General features: G+C 36.2%; 1 protein-coding gene across 2 annotated transcripts in view; it reads right to left on the bottom strand.

Moving 5' to 3' along the window:
• Window positions 1-17,522, bottom strand: part of LOC101624732 (gamma-aminobutyric acid receptor subunit beta-2) — a 141,527-nt gene that overhangs the window by 27,615 nt on the left and 96,390 nt on the right. For both annotated transcript variants that reach the window (XM_012730187.1, XM_012730188.1), the window contains exons 3-5: window positions 16,419-16,556; window positions 14,961-15,113; window positions 12,699-12,943 (exon numbers count right to left, since the gene is read on the bottom strand). In XM_012730187.1, the coding sequence (XP_012585641.1) occupies window positions 12,699-12,943; window positions 14,961-15,113; window positions 16,419-16,556 (536 nt within the window). The remainder of the gene's footprint in view (window positions 1-12,698; window positions 12,944-14,960; window positions 15,114-16,418; window positions 16,557-17,522) is intronic.

Here is a 17,522-nt window from a genome sequence, read left to right as displayed (position 1 = left end):
TTGCTCATTGCTATTCTTTTATTAATTTACATGTTTCAAATGACATGAAATGATATTTTTAGTAAGAACTTAATTTTTTGTTACATTCTCTAAGTCAGTTTCTGTTCTATCTAGAGAACATTTTTGGCCAGTGCTATTCTGCCAAAGTCTCTATTGTTCTATCAAACTTCAGATAGAGCTACATTTCTTCTTATTTTTCATTTTCCTTGTTCTTTATACAGCTATCCTTTTCTTTTCCAGTAAACTTTAGACGAATAAATCATTTCTAAAATAAAAACCCAAACCAAAGTCCGAGGTCATCCATGAGATCATCCTAAACTCAGAGTCATTTAGAAAGAACAGATTCTGGGCCTTCTTGGTGGTGCAAGAGCTTAAGTCTCAGCACTATGAATCTATCTGCAGTCACTGCAGCACCAGTTCGACCCCCAGCCAGGGAGGTGACATACAAGGTGCAGCAGACCTCTCTGCCTTGCCAGAAATGGAAATACATTTAAATATTCCCAGTGGCCATCTCAGCGGTGTATTTCAGTCAGTCCACCTATTCTGAGTTCCATTCTGCATCAGGTGATCCTCTAACTGCCCATCTACTGTATCTCTGGCCTGCACCCCAGATTTTGTATGCAAAAATAAAATAAATCTTTAAAAGAACAGATTCCTCTAAAACGTTGCTTTAAAAAAAAGTATTTTCCTATTTAAAAAATATTATATTATTGGTAAAGGGCTCTTTTCTTCTTTATCATGACTCTTTAGTGTCTTGTAGCATCTTTTCATAGAGTGAATCTGTGGAAATACTTCTACAATCTTATATCATTTTTAAGAATTCTTCCCAGTTAATTCCCTTCACCTTTGCTTGAGTAAAAGCATAGTTTTTTTTTTGTCAAATATCCTTCATTTATCCTTTTGTAATTTTTAAAAAAGATTTATTTATTTATGCATACAAAACTGGGGTACAAGCCAGAAGTGCAGGGGCGGTGAGAGGATTCACCAGAGACAGAGTGGGGAGCAGAACGGGCCGACTGATGAAATACACTGCTGAGGGGAGCAGTGGTGGGCCAGGAGAGGTCTGCTGTGCCATGTGGGTCACCTCTGAGGTCAGGGATTGGACTTGCACTCAAGTAGCTGCCACAATCTTGCAGTTCTGTGTCCTAACCCGTTGTACAACCAAGGAAGGCCTCTTCTGTAATTCCCCTGGCTAATCAGTTTTAGATGTTAAAAAATAGAGAGGATGGTGAGCACCCTTGATTGTTCCTGTTCTAACTGCTCCATCCTATGAGGCAAGAGATGGAGCTTTTGGTTAAAGAGAAGTACACAAAACTACAGCAAGGAAATAATCATTGTTGCCTTGTTCCAAAGCTACTGTAAATTTATAACCAGAATGTATGCGGAATTTTTATGATCTTTTCAGTAACTCCCTACAGGATATAAACCTTTCCACCCTTTCAATTTATCAACATAGTAAATGATATTCTTTTATTTTGAAAAAACATATGGTGGTGTTACCTTTTGCTGTTAGTAATCTCTGGATTCAGCTAGATAAGTTTCTTTAAGGTTTTTACCTCAGTGTTACTTATTAGTGAAGTTTTCTTTACTTATTTTTATCTTTCAGACATGGTTTTGGCACCTTATGGATGTTTATGCCACTTTCTACATTATTAGAAGATTTTTCTTCTTTCTGCTAAGCTCTGTAATAGTTTAAATATCATGGGAAGTATCTGCTTTTTAATGTTTGACAGGATTTATTGTTGAAACCTTCTGAGCCAAATGTTCTTTTTGAAGTAGGAATTAGGTTTTTCTGTCAATTTTCTACATTTTATCTCAGGTAATTGGCCTGTTTTTGTTTTCTTCCTCTCTTAGGGTCAGTTTTGCTAATTTATATTTTCTATATCTGTCATGTATTTCATCCACATTTTCTAAGATGGTTGCCTAATTTTCTTTTAAATTCAGCTTTCTATGTCACAAATAGGTTTTAAAAGTTCTACTTTGGTGTAGAATTTTGACTCCCTTTTCTCTCTCCAATAAACTTTTCTTTGATTAGTTATTTCCCCATTTTTACTTCTTTTAAGAATTTAATTTGACATGATTGTCTAATTTAACTCATAATTGATTTAGATTATTTTCTTCTGCTAGTTTAATGGTTTTGTTGCTCTTTTTCTATAACTTTGAGAATTGTAAATTTAACTCATGTAAAAAATTACTACCAAGAAATGTATTTGAAGCAATACCTTTTCCACTATTCAGTGGTCTAACTCCATTCCATAGGATTATGTAGTACTATAAATTGCCATTATTTTCTAAAAATACCTCAATTAATTTTTTTCTTTGAAGCATGAGTTATAACAAATGAACTCATATAATAATAAACTTTATTAAATATACTAAGGTAATGTTTCTGTCATTTTTTTATTTTAAAGATCTATTTATTTATATATAGAGAACTAGGGCAAGGCCAGAGATGCAGGAGCAGTGAGAGGATTCACCAGAGATACCCACCAGTGGGAAGCAGAACAGGTGGATCTACTGAAATACAGTGTTGAGGAGAGCAGCGACTGAGACAGGAGAGGTCTGCTGTGCCATGTGTGTCAGCTCCTGGGCCAGGACTGAACTAGAGCCTAAGCAGCTGAGGCTAACATCACAGTGCTGTGTTTTAACCCGTGGGGCCACCAGGGAGGGCCTTTTTTCTTTTTATTTCCTATCACACTATTTGGATGATAATTCATTTTAAATAATATGAAGTATACATTAATTATTGATCAATGATTACATAGTTTGGGTTACCATTATAAAATACCTGTCTTAATACTTCATCTTAAACTCAACCCTCTTCAGTTAGAAGTCAAGTCTCAATATTCTTCACACTTTTCTCAATATTGCCTCAATTTTGCCTTTTACTTGGACTATTTTCCAAGATCTTAACTTTAAAAGAATCTCTATTACACAGCATTTTGTTGGGGTACTTGTTTGATTCAACCTGAGAATCTTATTCTTTTGATAGGTGAGTCCGCTCCAGTTATAATAGATAAGACAAACTTGTTCTTAATTCTATCATCTTCCTTTCTGCTCTTCTTTTGCTTTTAAATTGTTCCCACCCTTCTTTCTGAAGTCTAGACTTAGTTACATTATCTGCATATTTCTTTGCTTTCTTCTTATTATGTAAGGTTTTTAGAAGATGATTTGTCAGTGTTGGATTCTTTTACTGCAGTGACTTTCATGCTGTAGTATGGATACAGAGATCAGTGAGATTAAAAATGCATTTTTAAAAATTTTCCCACTAATGACTATGGTTTCTTACATGTCAGTGGAATAGAATCTTCCAGCAAGCATCCAGGAGACTCTACAGCAGATGCTTTGAGAAACCCTGCCATAATCACACCTATGTTAGTTTTAAACATAGCCTTACTATTCAAGTTATTGATTCATGAACTATAAAAATAAAAGGATTTTATTTTTTGCTATGAATTAAAAAACAGTTTCTCCCTCTTTTACCTGAACTATTTGTAATTTTGGTTCACATTATTGGATTATTGTCCTGATTTTTTTTTTAACGATACTCCATTATATCATTTTAAAAAATATTTCAATGATATTTTAGTTTACATCCTTAATTTCTGGAGTTGTATGACTTAAATTCTAAGAATATTCTTTTTAAATGCTGTTGTAGTTCTAAATGCTATCAGCCTGCAGGCTTTTCTTATTCTAAAATTCTTAGCTTATACCTTTTCTTGGGGCTAGATTGTTTAAGTAGGCTAATATTTGAAAATAATGACTCATTTATGCAATGTTCCCTATGACTTTGCATGTTGAGGTTTAAAAAAATATTCCTTTTCCTTTCTGTATTAATAATATTCTCCATTTATATTTTCTCCCCCTCATAAACCTGTAACTTTTTCCCATTGTCTTAAAGAATTTAATAAAGATGTGGAGGGGTAGAATGCCAATCTTACCCCTTCTACATCATTCATTTTTTTTTTTTTTTTTGACTGGATATAGTATAGTGGTGATGAGAGTGTAAATCCTTTTGATCTTGGAACCCACCATACCCTTTTGGTTTACTGATGCATTTCATCATAGGTACGTATAAATACATAACGCACAGCAATGCAGCTAACAGAGTAGCCTCTAGTTATAGTTTTGGTGTAATCATTTCCCAGCCATCTAACCTCAAGCAAATTAATTATGCTCAAATCATCATCTACAGAATTACAATTACTGCAATAAGGAGTCCAGATGCTATATATGTTAAGGTGACTAGATGCAGAATAGATACAAGAAATATTTATTATTGCTACTATTATAAATTATTGATATCAGATATGAATATTTTTTTCTATTCTATAATTCACTAACATGGCTCTTTATGCAAAATGCACTGTCTCTGTCCTATATATTTATTACAATTCCCTAACTGGATCTGTTGTTCCCTCCTGCCATTTTTCTTTTTTCCAATACATGATGTCTTCCTGTACATATAGCTTGAACTGTGTGTTACTACCTTGCATTTTTTAGGCCATAGTGATTCTCACTTTTACTGTTTTAGATTCAAGTTAGTGGTTCCATGGAGACTGCCTTGCTTTCATTTTAAATCACCTTATTTATCATCTCATACTTGATCATTTGTTACATATGCTAAACTTTTTTGGTGAAAGAAACAAAACTTTTGCAATAGAATTTTAAAGTTTATTCTTATCCTAAAGTTAGTATATATAAGAACTTTTTGTAAGAATAAACTTTAAGGATAAGAATGAACTTTAAAATTCTCTTGCAAAAGTTTTTGCAATAATAAATAAATAATAATAAATATATTTATAAATAAATTTATGTATTTATAAATAAATTTATGTAAATTACTGGAAATAAATAAATTTATGTATTTATCTATAAATACATAAATTTATTTATTTCCAGTAAGGGAGTCACTGTTCTTTGCCAGCTGGTCCTCCCTAAGCCCCACCGGTAGTTTCCCTGCTCAGTTGCTACGCATTCTCTTTGTTCAGATAGTTTGACTTGAACTATATCAGATGGCCATTGGGTTTCCCCAATTTGCTCAAGCTATCTGGAGTAAATGCTCAGAATCTTACTTATCCAGGTATTGGCTTTGCTCCTCCTGCACTGCCGTCCTGTCATGCTGCCCACCCCTATTTGAACTGGGGGTTGTTTTATTTCATTGTTTTTCTATGGCTGTTTCATTCGCCTGACTCTGGGATGGGAAAGAAGTAAACTGTCCTGGGTGTTTAGATATTTCTGATTCCATGTCTCCAACACTTTTCACAATTAGACACAGTTAAATATTATTTTTTTGTTTCTTCACCATTTTCAGGGGTGGGTGATAATGGGCATGATCGTATTACACACGCGTGCATGTGTATGTATTTGAATGTGTGTGTGTACACTCCCACACTCTTATACGTTAGTAGGTGTGCAAGCAATAACAGAACTTTCTAGGGAAATGCTTGCAGTATGTCACCATTTAAAAGAGAGTTCCCTTTGACCCAGAAATCCATTTTAAGAGACCTATCAATGGTGTGCAGGAATCAATGGTGTGCAAACATGTCCAAATGGGATTCCTTTTTTTTGAATTTTTATAATGAAAACTATTTAAACACTAGGCAAATATTTAGCAAGAGGTGCACATGTACATAAATGATGGCACATGCATTCAATAAGATGCCTTATTAAATATACAATCAGTATATATTGCATATATATGTAACTATATAAGCTAAGTGGAAATAGTAATGTTCACAAGAGTAGAGCACAATTATTTATATAAAAATATGTCACTGAGTGTGAATGAAAAGCAGTGTTATTGATGATTATGTTGGGGTCTGGGGATATTGGTGATTTTAATGTCTTTTGCCCAATTTTTAAAAAGTGACTGAATTAGTTCATAATTAGGAAAATAGTAATAGATCTAAAATTCAAAAAAGAAAAACAGAAAGATTCGCCCTCCCTGGTATCATTTCCAAAATAATAGCAATGGTTTCTTGAGTGTTCTTTGCCTGGCACTATGTAAGTTTCTTAACATAATTATTTCATTTAATCCTCTCAGAGGTTCCACCTAATGAAATCAGTGTTTCAGTTTTCAGCTGAGGAATCTGAAGGATGGAAAGGTTAAACAAGTATAATACCACCCAGCTCATAAAAGACCAGGCCTGCATGTGAGTCTAGGTCAATCTAATTCAAAAGCCAGCACACACAGCCCCGCCTCCTCTCCCCCTGGGATCTCTGAGCTTTATCACACATTCCGATGCCTTTATGAAGGACAGGTTTGCTCAGTGCTCATTACTGGAACTGCTGAATACCAGTCCTTAATTCACACTCTGATATGAACTTACAAGAAAACTAAGAGAATAGAATTGAGGCATAACCAACCAAAAAAACAAAAATACACACACACAAATAAACAAACTACCAGAACAGAAGACATTACAGATTTATATTTCAATAGAAACCAATGAGCATTCTCTTTCACAGCATGTTTTATGAAATAGAGATACTGTCAAATGTGAGTTCAGGTCATGTCATCAGAGACTGTCATTGACCCAAGACACCAACTGAACATTTAATGGACCAAATAGACACATGTTTTATAAAATACCCTCATGCTCTCAGAATTTTCCTGGAACTATACCAATCATGTAGTATACTTAGACTTTGATTGAAAAAAATAATAATAACAACAACATTCTTTTAATAGTATTCATCATTAACCCAGACTCCAACTGTCAAACATCTTTTTCTAAATGATTAGCATTCTACCCAGAATCTTGCACAGCCAAATCAGTCGACTTCAATTTCAACAAATGCAGTACAGTTAAAAACAAGAACAGCAGGGACCACACAAATGAAATAGTCTAAGAGACCAGACATTAGAGGATTAAGGCTAAAATAATGAGTAAGAAAGCCTCAAATATCTCTTTTCCTGGAACCCACCTAAAGCCACAATATAGCACAACAAGAAATTAAAAAGAAACTGAAAATACCAAAACAAAGTAGCAATTTGATAGGTAAACCACATCTGTCCTCTAACCCAAAAGTATTAGCAATGAGGTCTTAAGGAATTTAGGATCATACCCAAATATTAAGAAGGTACATAGTACTTAGCATCAAGTCCTCATAGGAAAGAGACACAGTATTGAATGCATCTATTGCCTTCCCAATGAATGAAAATTTAAAAAAAAAAAGATAATAGCCTGGTGTTGGACAAATAGTAGATGAGAAAATAGACTGGTGACAATTATCAATCTTATCTCCTATTTCCCCCTCTTCCTCTCCAATATGAAAGGCAATATGTGTAGCAACTTGTCAGTTAGGAATTTCAAACACATGAAGATTCAGATTCATAAGTGTTAGTCAAAAATAGTTTTTGTTTGGAATTCATTTAAGTCAATATTTTCCAGAGGGAATAATCTCAATTATTGCCACTTGCTTCTCATTATTATTGTGCTGGGTCTGTCAAAACAACACTTATCTGTAAAACAACTAACAATAAACAAGGACTTGATGCAACATATAATCTTCTTTGACATAAATAATCTAAGACAGTAAATACAGGTTTCTGAGTTTTGAGCTAACCGATAGAAGAAATGTATAACTTTCCACTTATTCTGTTAACTGAGGGAAACCAACAAGAAAACTGAGAAAAGTCAGGGCACATAATGACACACTCGCCTGCCAATGCAAATGAAAAGGAATCTCAAAGTATGATATATTTTTTTTTTCCCTCTAGCAGAACAATGACTGAATGGATCACTGACATTTATCACTGTCAAAGCTACCTTACAAAAGAAACCCAGGAAAACCTCATAGAGAGTTTCATGAAAGCATTTAACTTATTCCCAAGGCTTTCAGGATACAAATTCATTGATTATCTGCAAAGACCCCAGACATTCTTTTCAAGGGAACAGCTAAGCAAAGTGGTTCCAACAGAAATACAAGTAAATGGATTAAAAGCTGGCTATCTAACCGTATACAGAGAGAAATCGTAATTGGTAGTCCGTCTAGTTGGGGAGAGGTTTCCAGTAGGGTCCCACAAGGATCGATATTGGGTCCCATTTTGTTTAATATCTTTATAAAATATCTGGAAGACAAAGTAGAGAATGTGCTAATTAAGTTGACGGATGCCACTAGATTAGAATTGGTGGTTAAAGTTAATTGGATATAGATAAATGCTATTGGCCTTTAGTAGGACTAACGCTGACAGAGAACAGCATTTCTAATTACTTTTATCTTCTTAATGTATCACTTAAAAAAATCTAATTCCAAGACCTAGAAATAAGTAGACTTAAGTTCTTAGTGGCTTTGCATAACAGAAAATTCAGCACAGAGGATAGACAGCACTGATACTTGCATATCTATGAAAGCAGAATAAAGGAAGCTCCCAGATCTTTTTGGTGCAATTTTACTTGGAGAACTGGTGTTTTTTGTCTCTGATCATATTAAGGATTTTGGAAGCATTTCAGATATGCCAGATCAAGGTGGTGAAAAGCTAGGAGTAACTAAATTCTCAAATATATAGACACTTAGTTACTGGCAGAAAAATGAGCAAGATGACACAACTTAAAAGATAAACAGAGAGTTGAAAACTTGGCAGCCTGAGCAAGAAAATGGGGTGCAATTACTCAAGAGCAAATTCTATAAGGACACACACATACAGATAGAAGAATGCAAGAGATGATAGGAAGGAATTACTTCACGCTAGGATAATGATCATAAAATTTGGAGCTACTAAGAAGATATTTGGGGGAAATATTCAATAGACACCTTATTGGTTTGAAGACTATTTTTCAAAATTTAATTTTTTTTACAACTTGTCACATGAAGACAACTGATGACATAGTCTCTCCTTTGTAGATAAATGGGTTGTTTTTCAGGTGAAGTCAACTGAACTGAAAATACAGATTAATAAGGAATGATTTTAAAAAATTATCTTATTTTTTTCAACTGCTAGTATAGTGAAAAATATATAAGATAAGGAAATGAAAAGTTAGATCATCTCTGAAATTCTGTCAGTTCTGCTTTGCAACCTTGGATGTTTTATTATTTTAAGAGTATAGGTTGTGTCTCAGCTAAATGGCAAGACAAGATTGTTTTAAGGGTTGCGGTTACTATGATTAAATTAAATTCACTGAAAATGAATAGACAAGAGATTGGAAATTTGGGGGAAAAGGCAGGGACACAGTAGAGAGTTCACTCCCCTCCCTGGTTATAATTCCTGTTTTCATTCCTTCCTGACCTGGGACAGAGCACAGTATAAAAATCACAATGGTGACTTGATATACTGCTTCTCTCTCAGGAAACCATCCAGAGAAGGTAAAAAAGCCAATCCCTCTTCCAGTGATTAATTTTCCTCCAGCAGCCAACAATGCTTGGTTGATTATATGGGCCTGATCTTTGGGGAGTGGGGAGAACCCACAACACTTTAGAATCACAGTTGAAAAGAAGGGACACTTTTGAAAAAAAAAAAAGAGAGAGAAAGAGAGTGCATTATTCATGATGTTAATACAAAAGAAAGTCATTGTAATCAAATCTCCTTTAACCTTCCATGCTGGCTTCAAAAGAAAACTGTGGGCAACTGGGATGTTACAGGGTCACCTTTTAGTTTTAACCTATTCCAGATGGCTGCAAGTATTTTGGTCTGAGCAACAGTTTATCAGGTTTAAAGTGGTTGATTTACTATAGATTTTACAGCTAAGACCAGTTAAGAAATCATTTCCTAGCTTGGACTTTACAACTTCTCGTCTAAAACATTCCTCTGGGGAATATTTGCTTTAGGGTGGGATAGCATCCAAAGTGGTGAAGCACATTAAATACACAAGCAAGTATCACTGACAGATTTGATGACTACACTTTAAAGGGTAATAATGCTTATCAATAACAGTGTGATAGTTTATTAATATTTACTGCTTACAAGAGCATTTCAGCCCTGAAGAACGTGTTATCCTGTCCACACATCTCACAAATAATAGTCATAACAATTTTAGGAGAAAGGTAACCAGCCCATTTTATTAATGAGGAAATAGAAGGGCCATAAAGGGTGATTTTCTTTGCTTATTTCCACACAATCATTAAGTAGAAGGTAATGTTGAAACTGACTTATTCCAAAAATAACTGTTCAGAAACATACTCCTAACTCCTGCGATCTTGATGTCATACATACCAAATAGAGAAAATACTTGCTTAAAGGGTTTAAAAGTAGGACAAGTATCTTACAATTTTATGGGCTTTATTTCTCATTATTAACAAACGGGACTGCATTAGAATGGGCGTTTTTTTGTTTGTTTGTTTGTTTTTAGTATTTTATTTATTTGTTTTTGCATAGAAGAACTGTGGTGCAGGCCAGAGGTATGGGGGTCAAAGGATTCACCAGAGACAGTGCGGGAGAGCAGACAGGAGGATTTCTTGAAAGACACTGCTGAGGGGAAGCAAAGGGCAAAACAGGAGAGTTCAGCTCCCTGCCAGGGGGTTGAATTCTGGCCACTGAACTCAGGCCTCTGTGGTGGTAGCTGTGTTGAGACTTGACCCTTAAGGCCCCAGGGAGGTTCTAGAGTAGAGATTTTTTAGCTTCAAAAAAACTGGCACTGGGGCTTGACAATTCTTTGTTGAGGGACAGGGGTGCTGGCCAACTGCACCACTGGATCTTCAGCACGCCCTGCCCTCCACCCACTAGACATCTATAACAATTCCCTTCCTCTAGTTTTGACCAACCTCAAACATCCAGACATTGGCAAAGATCCTCCGAGGGGCACAATTGCCTGTGTTTTGAGAAAACCTGTATTGGAAGAACCCAGGGCATCTTTTCTGTTCTCTCATAATCTGTGCTGGACATTGTGGCGCCAACCTTGCCAGCCAGTGGGCAAGTGTTGGGTACTGTTCTTCACCAACAGCTCAACACAGTGGCTTTCAAACAATCTGAAGCTCTTCAGGTTCAATTCACTATAAAGCCACCACTTGCTGGGTCTTAAATTTATCATTTAATTGTAAACTGGTATGAAAAAATAGAGTAGAGGAAAGTGAAAAGTGATCAGAATATTATCCTATTAAGTCAGCTTTGTATTAGTCAATGGATCTGGACACATTTCAAAGGACATCCTATAAACGGGCTCATTTACTTGTTTATTTTCTCTTCTTTACTAATGATACCACATCAGGAAAATCATACAATGGGTTTAAAAGCACCTTCTCAGTTAGTAGCCTCAGAGACTCAATGCTAGGTTGGAATTTATTGACAGATTTCAAGAGGTGAAAACTTTGGCACTGGAAAGAGACCACAATTACCTAGACCTGAGTTCATGGATTTTCAAGGGTCATACTTAGAACTGGCCAATTACAAATATTATCTCCTGGGCATGATTGGAGACTAGAGATTAGAACCTTGGAGTAGAGACTAGTCCAGAATCACAATGTCAGGCTACAGACATGTGGGGAAGTTTAGTAAATCAGAAGCATTCCTGGAGTTTGCTGCCAATAAAACTCAAGGTAGAAAATATTTATGATGTGCTAGCATTAGAATTTGATCAAAGTTAGAAACATTAAAATATCAACAAAGTAATTATTGTAATAGTTAATCTACTTTACAAATCTACTTTACAAACATGGGGATATTTAAAAGATCTTGTTTTCTTTGTATATTTTGAAAGGTATGAATATGAACCATGAGAAAATATATCTACAAATACTCTGTTTCACACAGAAAGTTCTATAATGGAAAAGCAGGAGAAGGCACATTTTGAGAGTAAAGAGAAGGGTACTCTGGAATCATTATCAAAAGTCTCAAAAGTCTAGATGCTAAATTGTGGGCTGCAAATTAGAATGGCCTGTGGAGAAATTAAAAAGTATATGCCCTGGCAAACCTCAGGGCATCTCAGCCTGGAGGCCAGGGGAAGGACCTCGGGCCTCATTATTCTTTAATGTTTTCTCATCATTTAGTGGGCATCTGGTTAAGAAAGCTTGTCTTAAAGAACAAATAGAGCTTATGGTTGTGTGGGACTGGCCCTATGTTCATGTTTGACTTAAGCAAGACAGTAGCTCAGAGACTCCATAATTTTAAGTCGTACATATGTAAGGTTTAAGTACTACTTTGTCACTTCAGAATGCGCTTCTCTCCACCTCTGTTCTCTTTGATCTTTCTGATTCCTTCAAGGAAAAAGTCTCAGTTGGTGGCTGGTAGAACTTTGGTACATCTTTGTACATGTCTCTCTTTTTTTAAAATCGGAGTGAATATAGACTTCAGACCCAAGGCCTTTGTCTACCAGTGATTAGCAAGGTTTTTCTTTAGTTATTTCTACTTAATAGTATTTTCCAAGAAGGGGAACAGCTTTTAGTGATATTAAATTAAAATTTAAAAGGTGTGAATAAATGTGAAGGAAACAATCATTTGCTTTTTAACATTTCAATGAATTGTAAATGTAAATTAAAATTTAAAGTAAAGGACAGTATAAATCTTACTGGAATCTAAAGAAGGCAAGGGGGCTGGTTCTCAGATGACTAGAGTTTGGGCAACCCTGCATTAATGAAATGGGAATCCTGAAGTTGTGTTGTTTGTTTGGGCATTAAATGTGCCTTGGTCAATAATGATTTGTAGAATTTGGAGAAAATAACCTGTTCCCTTCCCTGACCCAGATAATCAAGATTCTTAGCCTATATTGCTCGCATTCTTCTATAAGTTTAAAAAACAAGAGCTGCAAGGTGTCTGAATTTACCTTGTTGACATCCAAGCGCATCTTCTCATTGTTGACACTTGCAGCCTTCTCAGCTGCTTTCTTTTGGCGTTGGGGTCCCCTTCCAAAGAAGATGTAGTTGACCAAAGCATATTCCAGAAGGGCCATGAAAACAAAGACAAAGCACCCCATCAGGTACATATCAATGGCCTTCACATAGGGAATTTTTGGGAGTGTCTCCCGGAGATGGGTGTTGATAGTGGTCATTGTGAGCACAGTTGTGATTCCTGAAAAAAAATGGGAGAGTTTGAGAAATGATATTCCCATTTCCATGTTCTCTTGAAGGTAAATAGGTTAATCGTCCTTTTATTCATCCATATATGCCCCAAAATACTTACTGGACACTTATTCTACACCAACCCTGTGGTGGGCCCTAAAGTGATGCATAAATCATCAATCCACAGCCAACATATACCTTGAGGAGCAATTCCTTACATCTATGCTTACATTTACAGTTTTAGGTTGTGAAGGGGGACTAGATGTGTGAATCAGAGGTAGTGGGAGAAATGGTGTTTTGGGTGAGAGGTGAGCAGGTGCCAGTTCAGCCTAGTGAGGTGGTACAGAAGTGAGAAGGAAGTGGCCACAGTGAGGTGAGTCAGAAGGATGAATGGGAGCTGCCCAAGCAACCAAGCACATGTGATCAAGTGTGAAGATGGACCTGTGGGAAGGTTGCTGAAAAGAGCTTTCTAAAAACAGGGGACAGTACTTTAGCCCACTAAAGGACTCTTAAGGTGGGCCCTCTCTGGTGGTGCAATGGGTTAGGATGCAGTGAAAATTTCCTGAACACTATTCACTCACTGTGTTAAAAACACTACAGATATAATAAAACAAAATTACACAGGGACCTTTGTCTAGTGGGTCTCTCCACAACTTCATGAAAAGAGTGTTATAAACCAAGTAAATACCAAATGTACCTCAGACTGGTACACAGGGGGAGCTCGATTCTATTTTAAGAGACGATACACAGGGGTCCTGACTGGGACCTGGAGATCATTACTTCTCCTCTCCTTCCTGTGACCTCCACGATTGAATCTCAGTACAGCAGCTAATTATGATCCTTTTAAAACTGAAATCAAATCATGTTATTTCCTTGTTCAGTGACACTCTAATTTCACATTGAATAAAAGCACAGTCTTTGTCAAGGCCCCTGAACTGCTTCAGAATCTTGTCGTCCTCTCTCCCTGTAATTAGCTTTCCTCCTGAACTCACCGTGCACATTTCTGTTGGTTCCCTTGCTGATATGCTTGTCACGTATTGATCTCTGGGCCTGTGTCATGGTCTGGAATATTTGCACCCAGATATCTAAGTGGTTCTTTCTCTTATTCATGCCTTTGCTCTGTTGACAACTGAGAATGAGGCCCACCGTTATTAGTCTAAACTGAAGCCCTGGAATGTCCAAAGTCCTGACCTGGCTTACTTTCCACTATAGAATCACTGTCTTATATAATCTGTATGTGTAATAAAGCTACTGCCTATGTGTAACAGCTAGAACATAATTTGCAAAAAGACAATGCTGTACCTCCAGTGCCTAGCATGTCTGGGGAACAGAAGGTATTCAGAAAGTATTTGCTGAATAAATAAATGAATGACTTCAATAAGCAAGTAATATAATTGAGATCTCTCAGTGGGAGAGTTAATTCAATATTTTTAAAGTGTTAGAAAGAACTGGAAATAATAAAAATTGTACTAAGGCCATAATTTACTATATTTGTGTTAGTAGTATAAAAGTGTTCATGAAAATAACTTATGTTTTTCCTCTGCTGTTTAACAGATAAAATCAACTGGCCAGTAAGAGAAACCATAGGTCATTTCCCAAGATTCTGTTTTCTTTTACTCTGAGCCATGCAACTCCCAAATAAGACTTGAGTATCCTGTCTGCTTCTCTACTAGGTACATGATCCATTTCCTTATTTCCTTTTTGCAAACAAAAAGGTGGAAGAGAAAGCATGGGTACAAACTGAACAATGATCAGACAGGATGGCACGAACAACGTTTCAATAAAAATATCAAACTGATGGAACTAATTTCATTATGGACAGCTCACTAATTTTGACATGAAAGAGTTTTAATATGTGTTTCATTGATTTAATGCTGAATCAGAATACTCAAGTCTCTCAAATTCTTGAAATGATGTGGTCCGATCTTACCACGCACCACAAATTGCAGGGTAAGAAAACTGCACATGTACATGTGCACACACATACACACACAGGCAAAGCTCCACAAATAGTTGGGAATGCCTACCTAATGCCACTCTTGCAGCTGAAGCATCATAATTAATCCAGAAGGAGACCCAGGAGAGGATAGTGATGAGGATAGAAGGCATATACGTTTGCAGGATAAAGTAACCAATGTTTCTCTTCAGTTTAAAGCTGAGGGACAACCTGGGATAGGAACCTGGAAAGGCAATTTTAGAGCATCATCATTATCAATCAATAGTTACAGGTGACTGCCTTTTAAAGGCCCGTACAGTTTCTCATTTCCCACATTCCATTTTATCTCTTCTGCAAAAGAAGACTTAGAACACTCAGACTGTAATTGCTCAGTGTTGAATACATTGAAGGCTTTTATGAGACTGCCTGGACCTCTTTCTAATTTCATTATTCCCATCAAGATTCTAAAGAGACCCCTGCATGGCAAAGGGTGGAGAATCACTGAGCCTCACTAATATAACTGCAGGTCATATCTTGAAGCTAGGTCCTTTAAGCAAGAGCGGTAAAGGACATGATCTTAGAACATAAAAGATTTACCTTGATAAAGTATGGGGGAGATAGATTACTAATTAAAAAGAAAACCTGGTGCAGCCTTCTTGGGCAAAACCAAGAATTTTAATATTAAAGTAAATGTTTTATGTAGAAATTCATAGCATCTCAGAGCTCCAAAAGAATTCAAATTTAGAAAAGTTCCTGTTGTTATTCTTTTTATAAAGCTGAAGTCTACTTTGTATTCCATATCATACAATTCTTGCTCTAAGTAGTTTTTGCAAGGACAAGAAGTACCTGAATCCTTAGCAGCAGGGCAATTCAAAATCTGGAGTTATAGGACTAGCAGTTTCTGTGTGGGGAATTCATTTCAATATGAAAAATTGTAAGAGGAATATTCCTGGGGACTTATTATTTTTCCCTTCATGAGTATTTGTCTATTGACTACTTTCCTGGGCTTTTGGTTAAAATTTGTGTTGAGGAAACCTAACATCTCTATACTGCAAGAGAAAGGTAGGTGAAGGCATCAGGGCAATCTCAACATCTGGAAGGATTTCTAGCTCCCAAGCAAGAGGTAAAGCCATGGATGGAAATTCCTACCCTGGTCCTCCCATTGACTGTCCTCAGAGAATTCAACCTTGGTGAGACCTGTGTGGACTGTGATGTGACTAACCCCTACAAGTATCAACAGATTATGAGCAATTCTGATAGAGCATAAATTCAGAGAATGATTCTAGGTCATCATTTCTTCTCCTGTAATCTGTCTCTAACAACAAGCCCCTTCTCTTGCAAATGAGAGAAGCTTAGTTGTGGTGCCTTATAGAAAACAATCTAGTGGGTTCCAAATGAGTATTAGGCTTGAGGACCAGCGGAAGGTTTTTAGGATACATATTCTACAGTCACCATCTTTCCCTGAGACCCAATCCTGATAAAAGTAAATACTCTTGAAAAAAATGTGATTGAAGGCACATTTCCCTTAACCCTTTGCCCTGACACAAACCTGTGGAGAAAACAACCTTCTTTGTGATGAGTTTGTAATCTACGATAGAGAACTGTGGAAGCTCAATCTTTGTTACTCCTGTGACGGCATTATCATCCCCACGCCAATAAAACTCAATGTCATCAGTGGTGTATCCATCTGTAAAAGGAAGAATTGAATCAGATATACAGATACACAAAACAGAAAAACACAAACAAAACAGAAAGAATATACTTTTAGAAGATGAACTGTGTCCATGATAACAGCTACAGCTAAAGGCTATTGTAGGTTAGACATAATGATAAATGCCACAGGTATATAACTACATTGAATCCTCTCAACATTCTCACCAGGGAAGTATAATTAGAAAGCCATGAAGCCACAGAGGTTTAGAGGTATGAAGAGCTTGCATGATGCCTTGTAACTAGGAAGCAGTGTAAGTGAGGTTTAAACCAAGGCTTATATGATTATGAATCTCTTCTTACATATTGTCATGTTACCACACAATCCTGGATTGTGTTCAAGATGCAAAGGAAGATAAAACTCATTTGAGATATCAGTAAGCACTGGCTGCAATTAAACTCTCCCTCTATGTCATGGGTACCTGGGATTCAAGTAATTATGAAGAGGTGTATTATCAGTTTGTAATACACATTGCCAAATCTGATTTGGCATGACATTTGTTTTTACAAACTATATCCTAAGCATCAATACCAATAATTAAGAAGTACAACTATATTGTATAGGTTGTAAATGCTCAGTGCATTTAGGAGGCAGGTTGCTGTTCATTCCATTTATGTAATAGTCTGGGTAAAATCTCTCTGTTCTTCATTTTTCTCATCCATGAATTGAGAGGATACCATTACTTCATGTGAGTAGTTTTGCAGGAAAAATGAGGTGTCACTGGTAAAATGCCTGGAACAATACACCTGGTAGGTGCTCAGAAGGGTAGCTAATACTTTTACTTAAGATTATTTAAAAACTTGTATTTCCTAAATACCACTTTCTGCTACTGCACAAACACAGAGAACATTTGCAGAGTGAGAAACAGAATGGTTCAGCCTCACTGAAGGAGCTCTCCTAAGTTTCTGAAATTTGGTAATAAAACATTTGTAGATCATTCTG

This window comes from Condylura cristata, unplaced genomic scaffold, assembly GCF_000260355.1.
Source record: "Condylura cristata isolate star-nosed mole 26May11 unplaced genomic scaffold, ConCri1.0 scaffold00026, whole genome shotgun sequence".
In the NCBI taxonomy this organism is placed as follows: Eukaryota; Metazoa; Chordata; class Mammalia; order Eulipotyphla; family Talpidae; genus Condylura; species Condylura cristata.
Note: the sequence above shows the minus strand (reverse complement) of the source record. Positions and strands in the feature narration are given on the sequence as shown.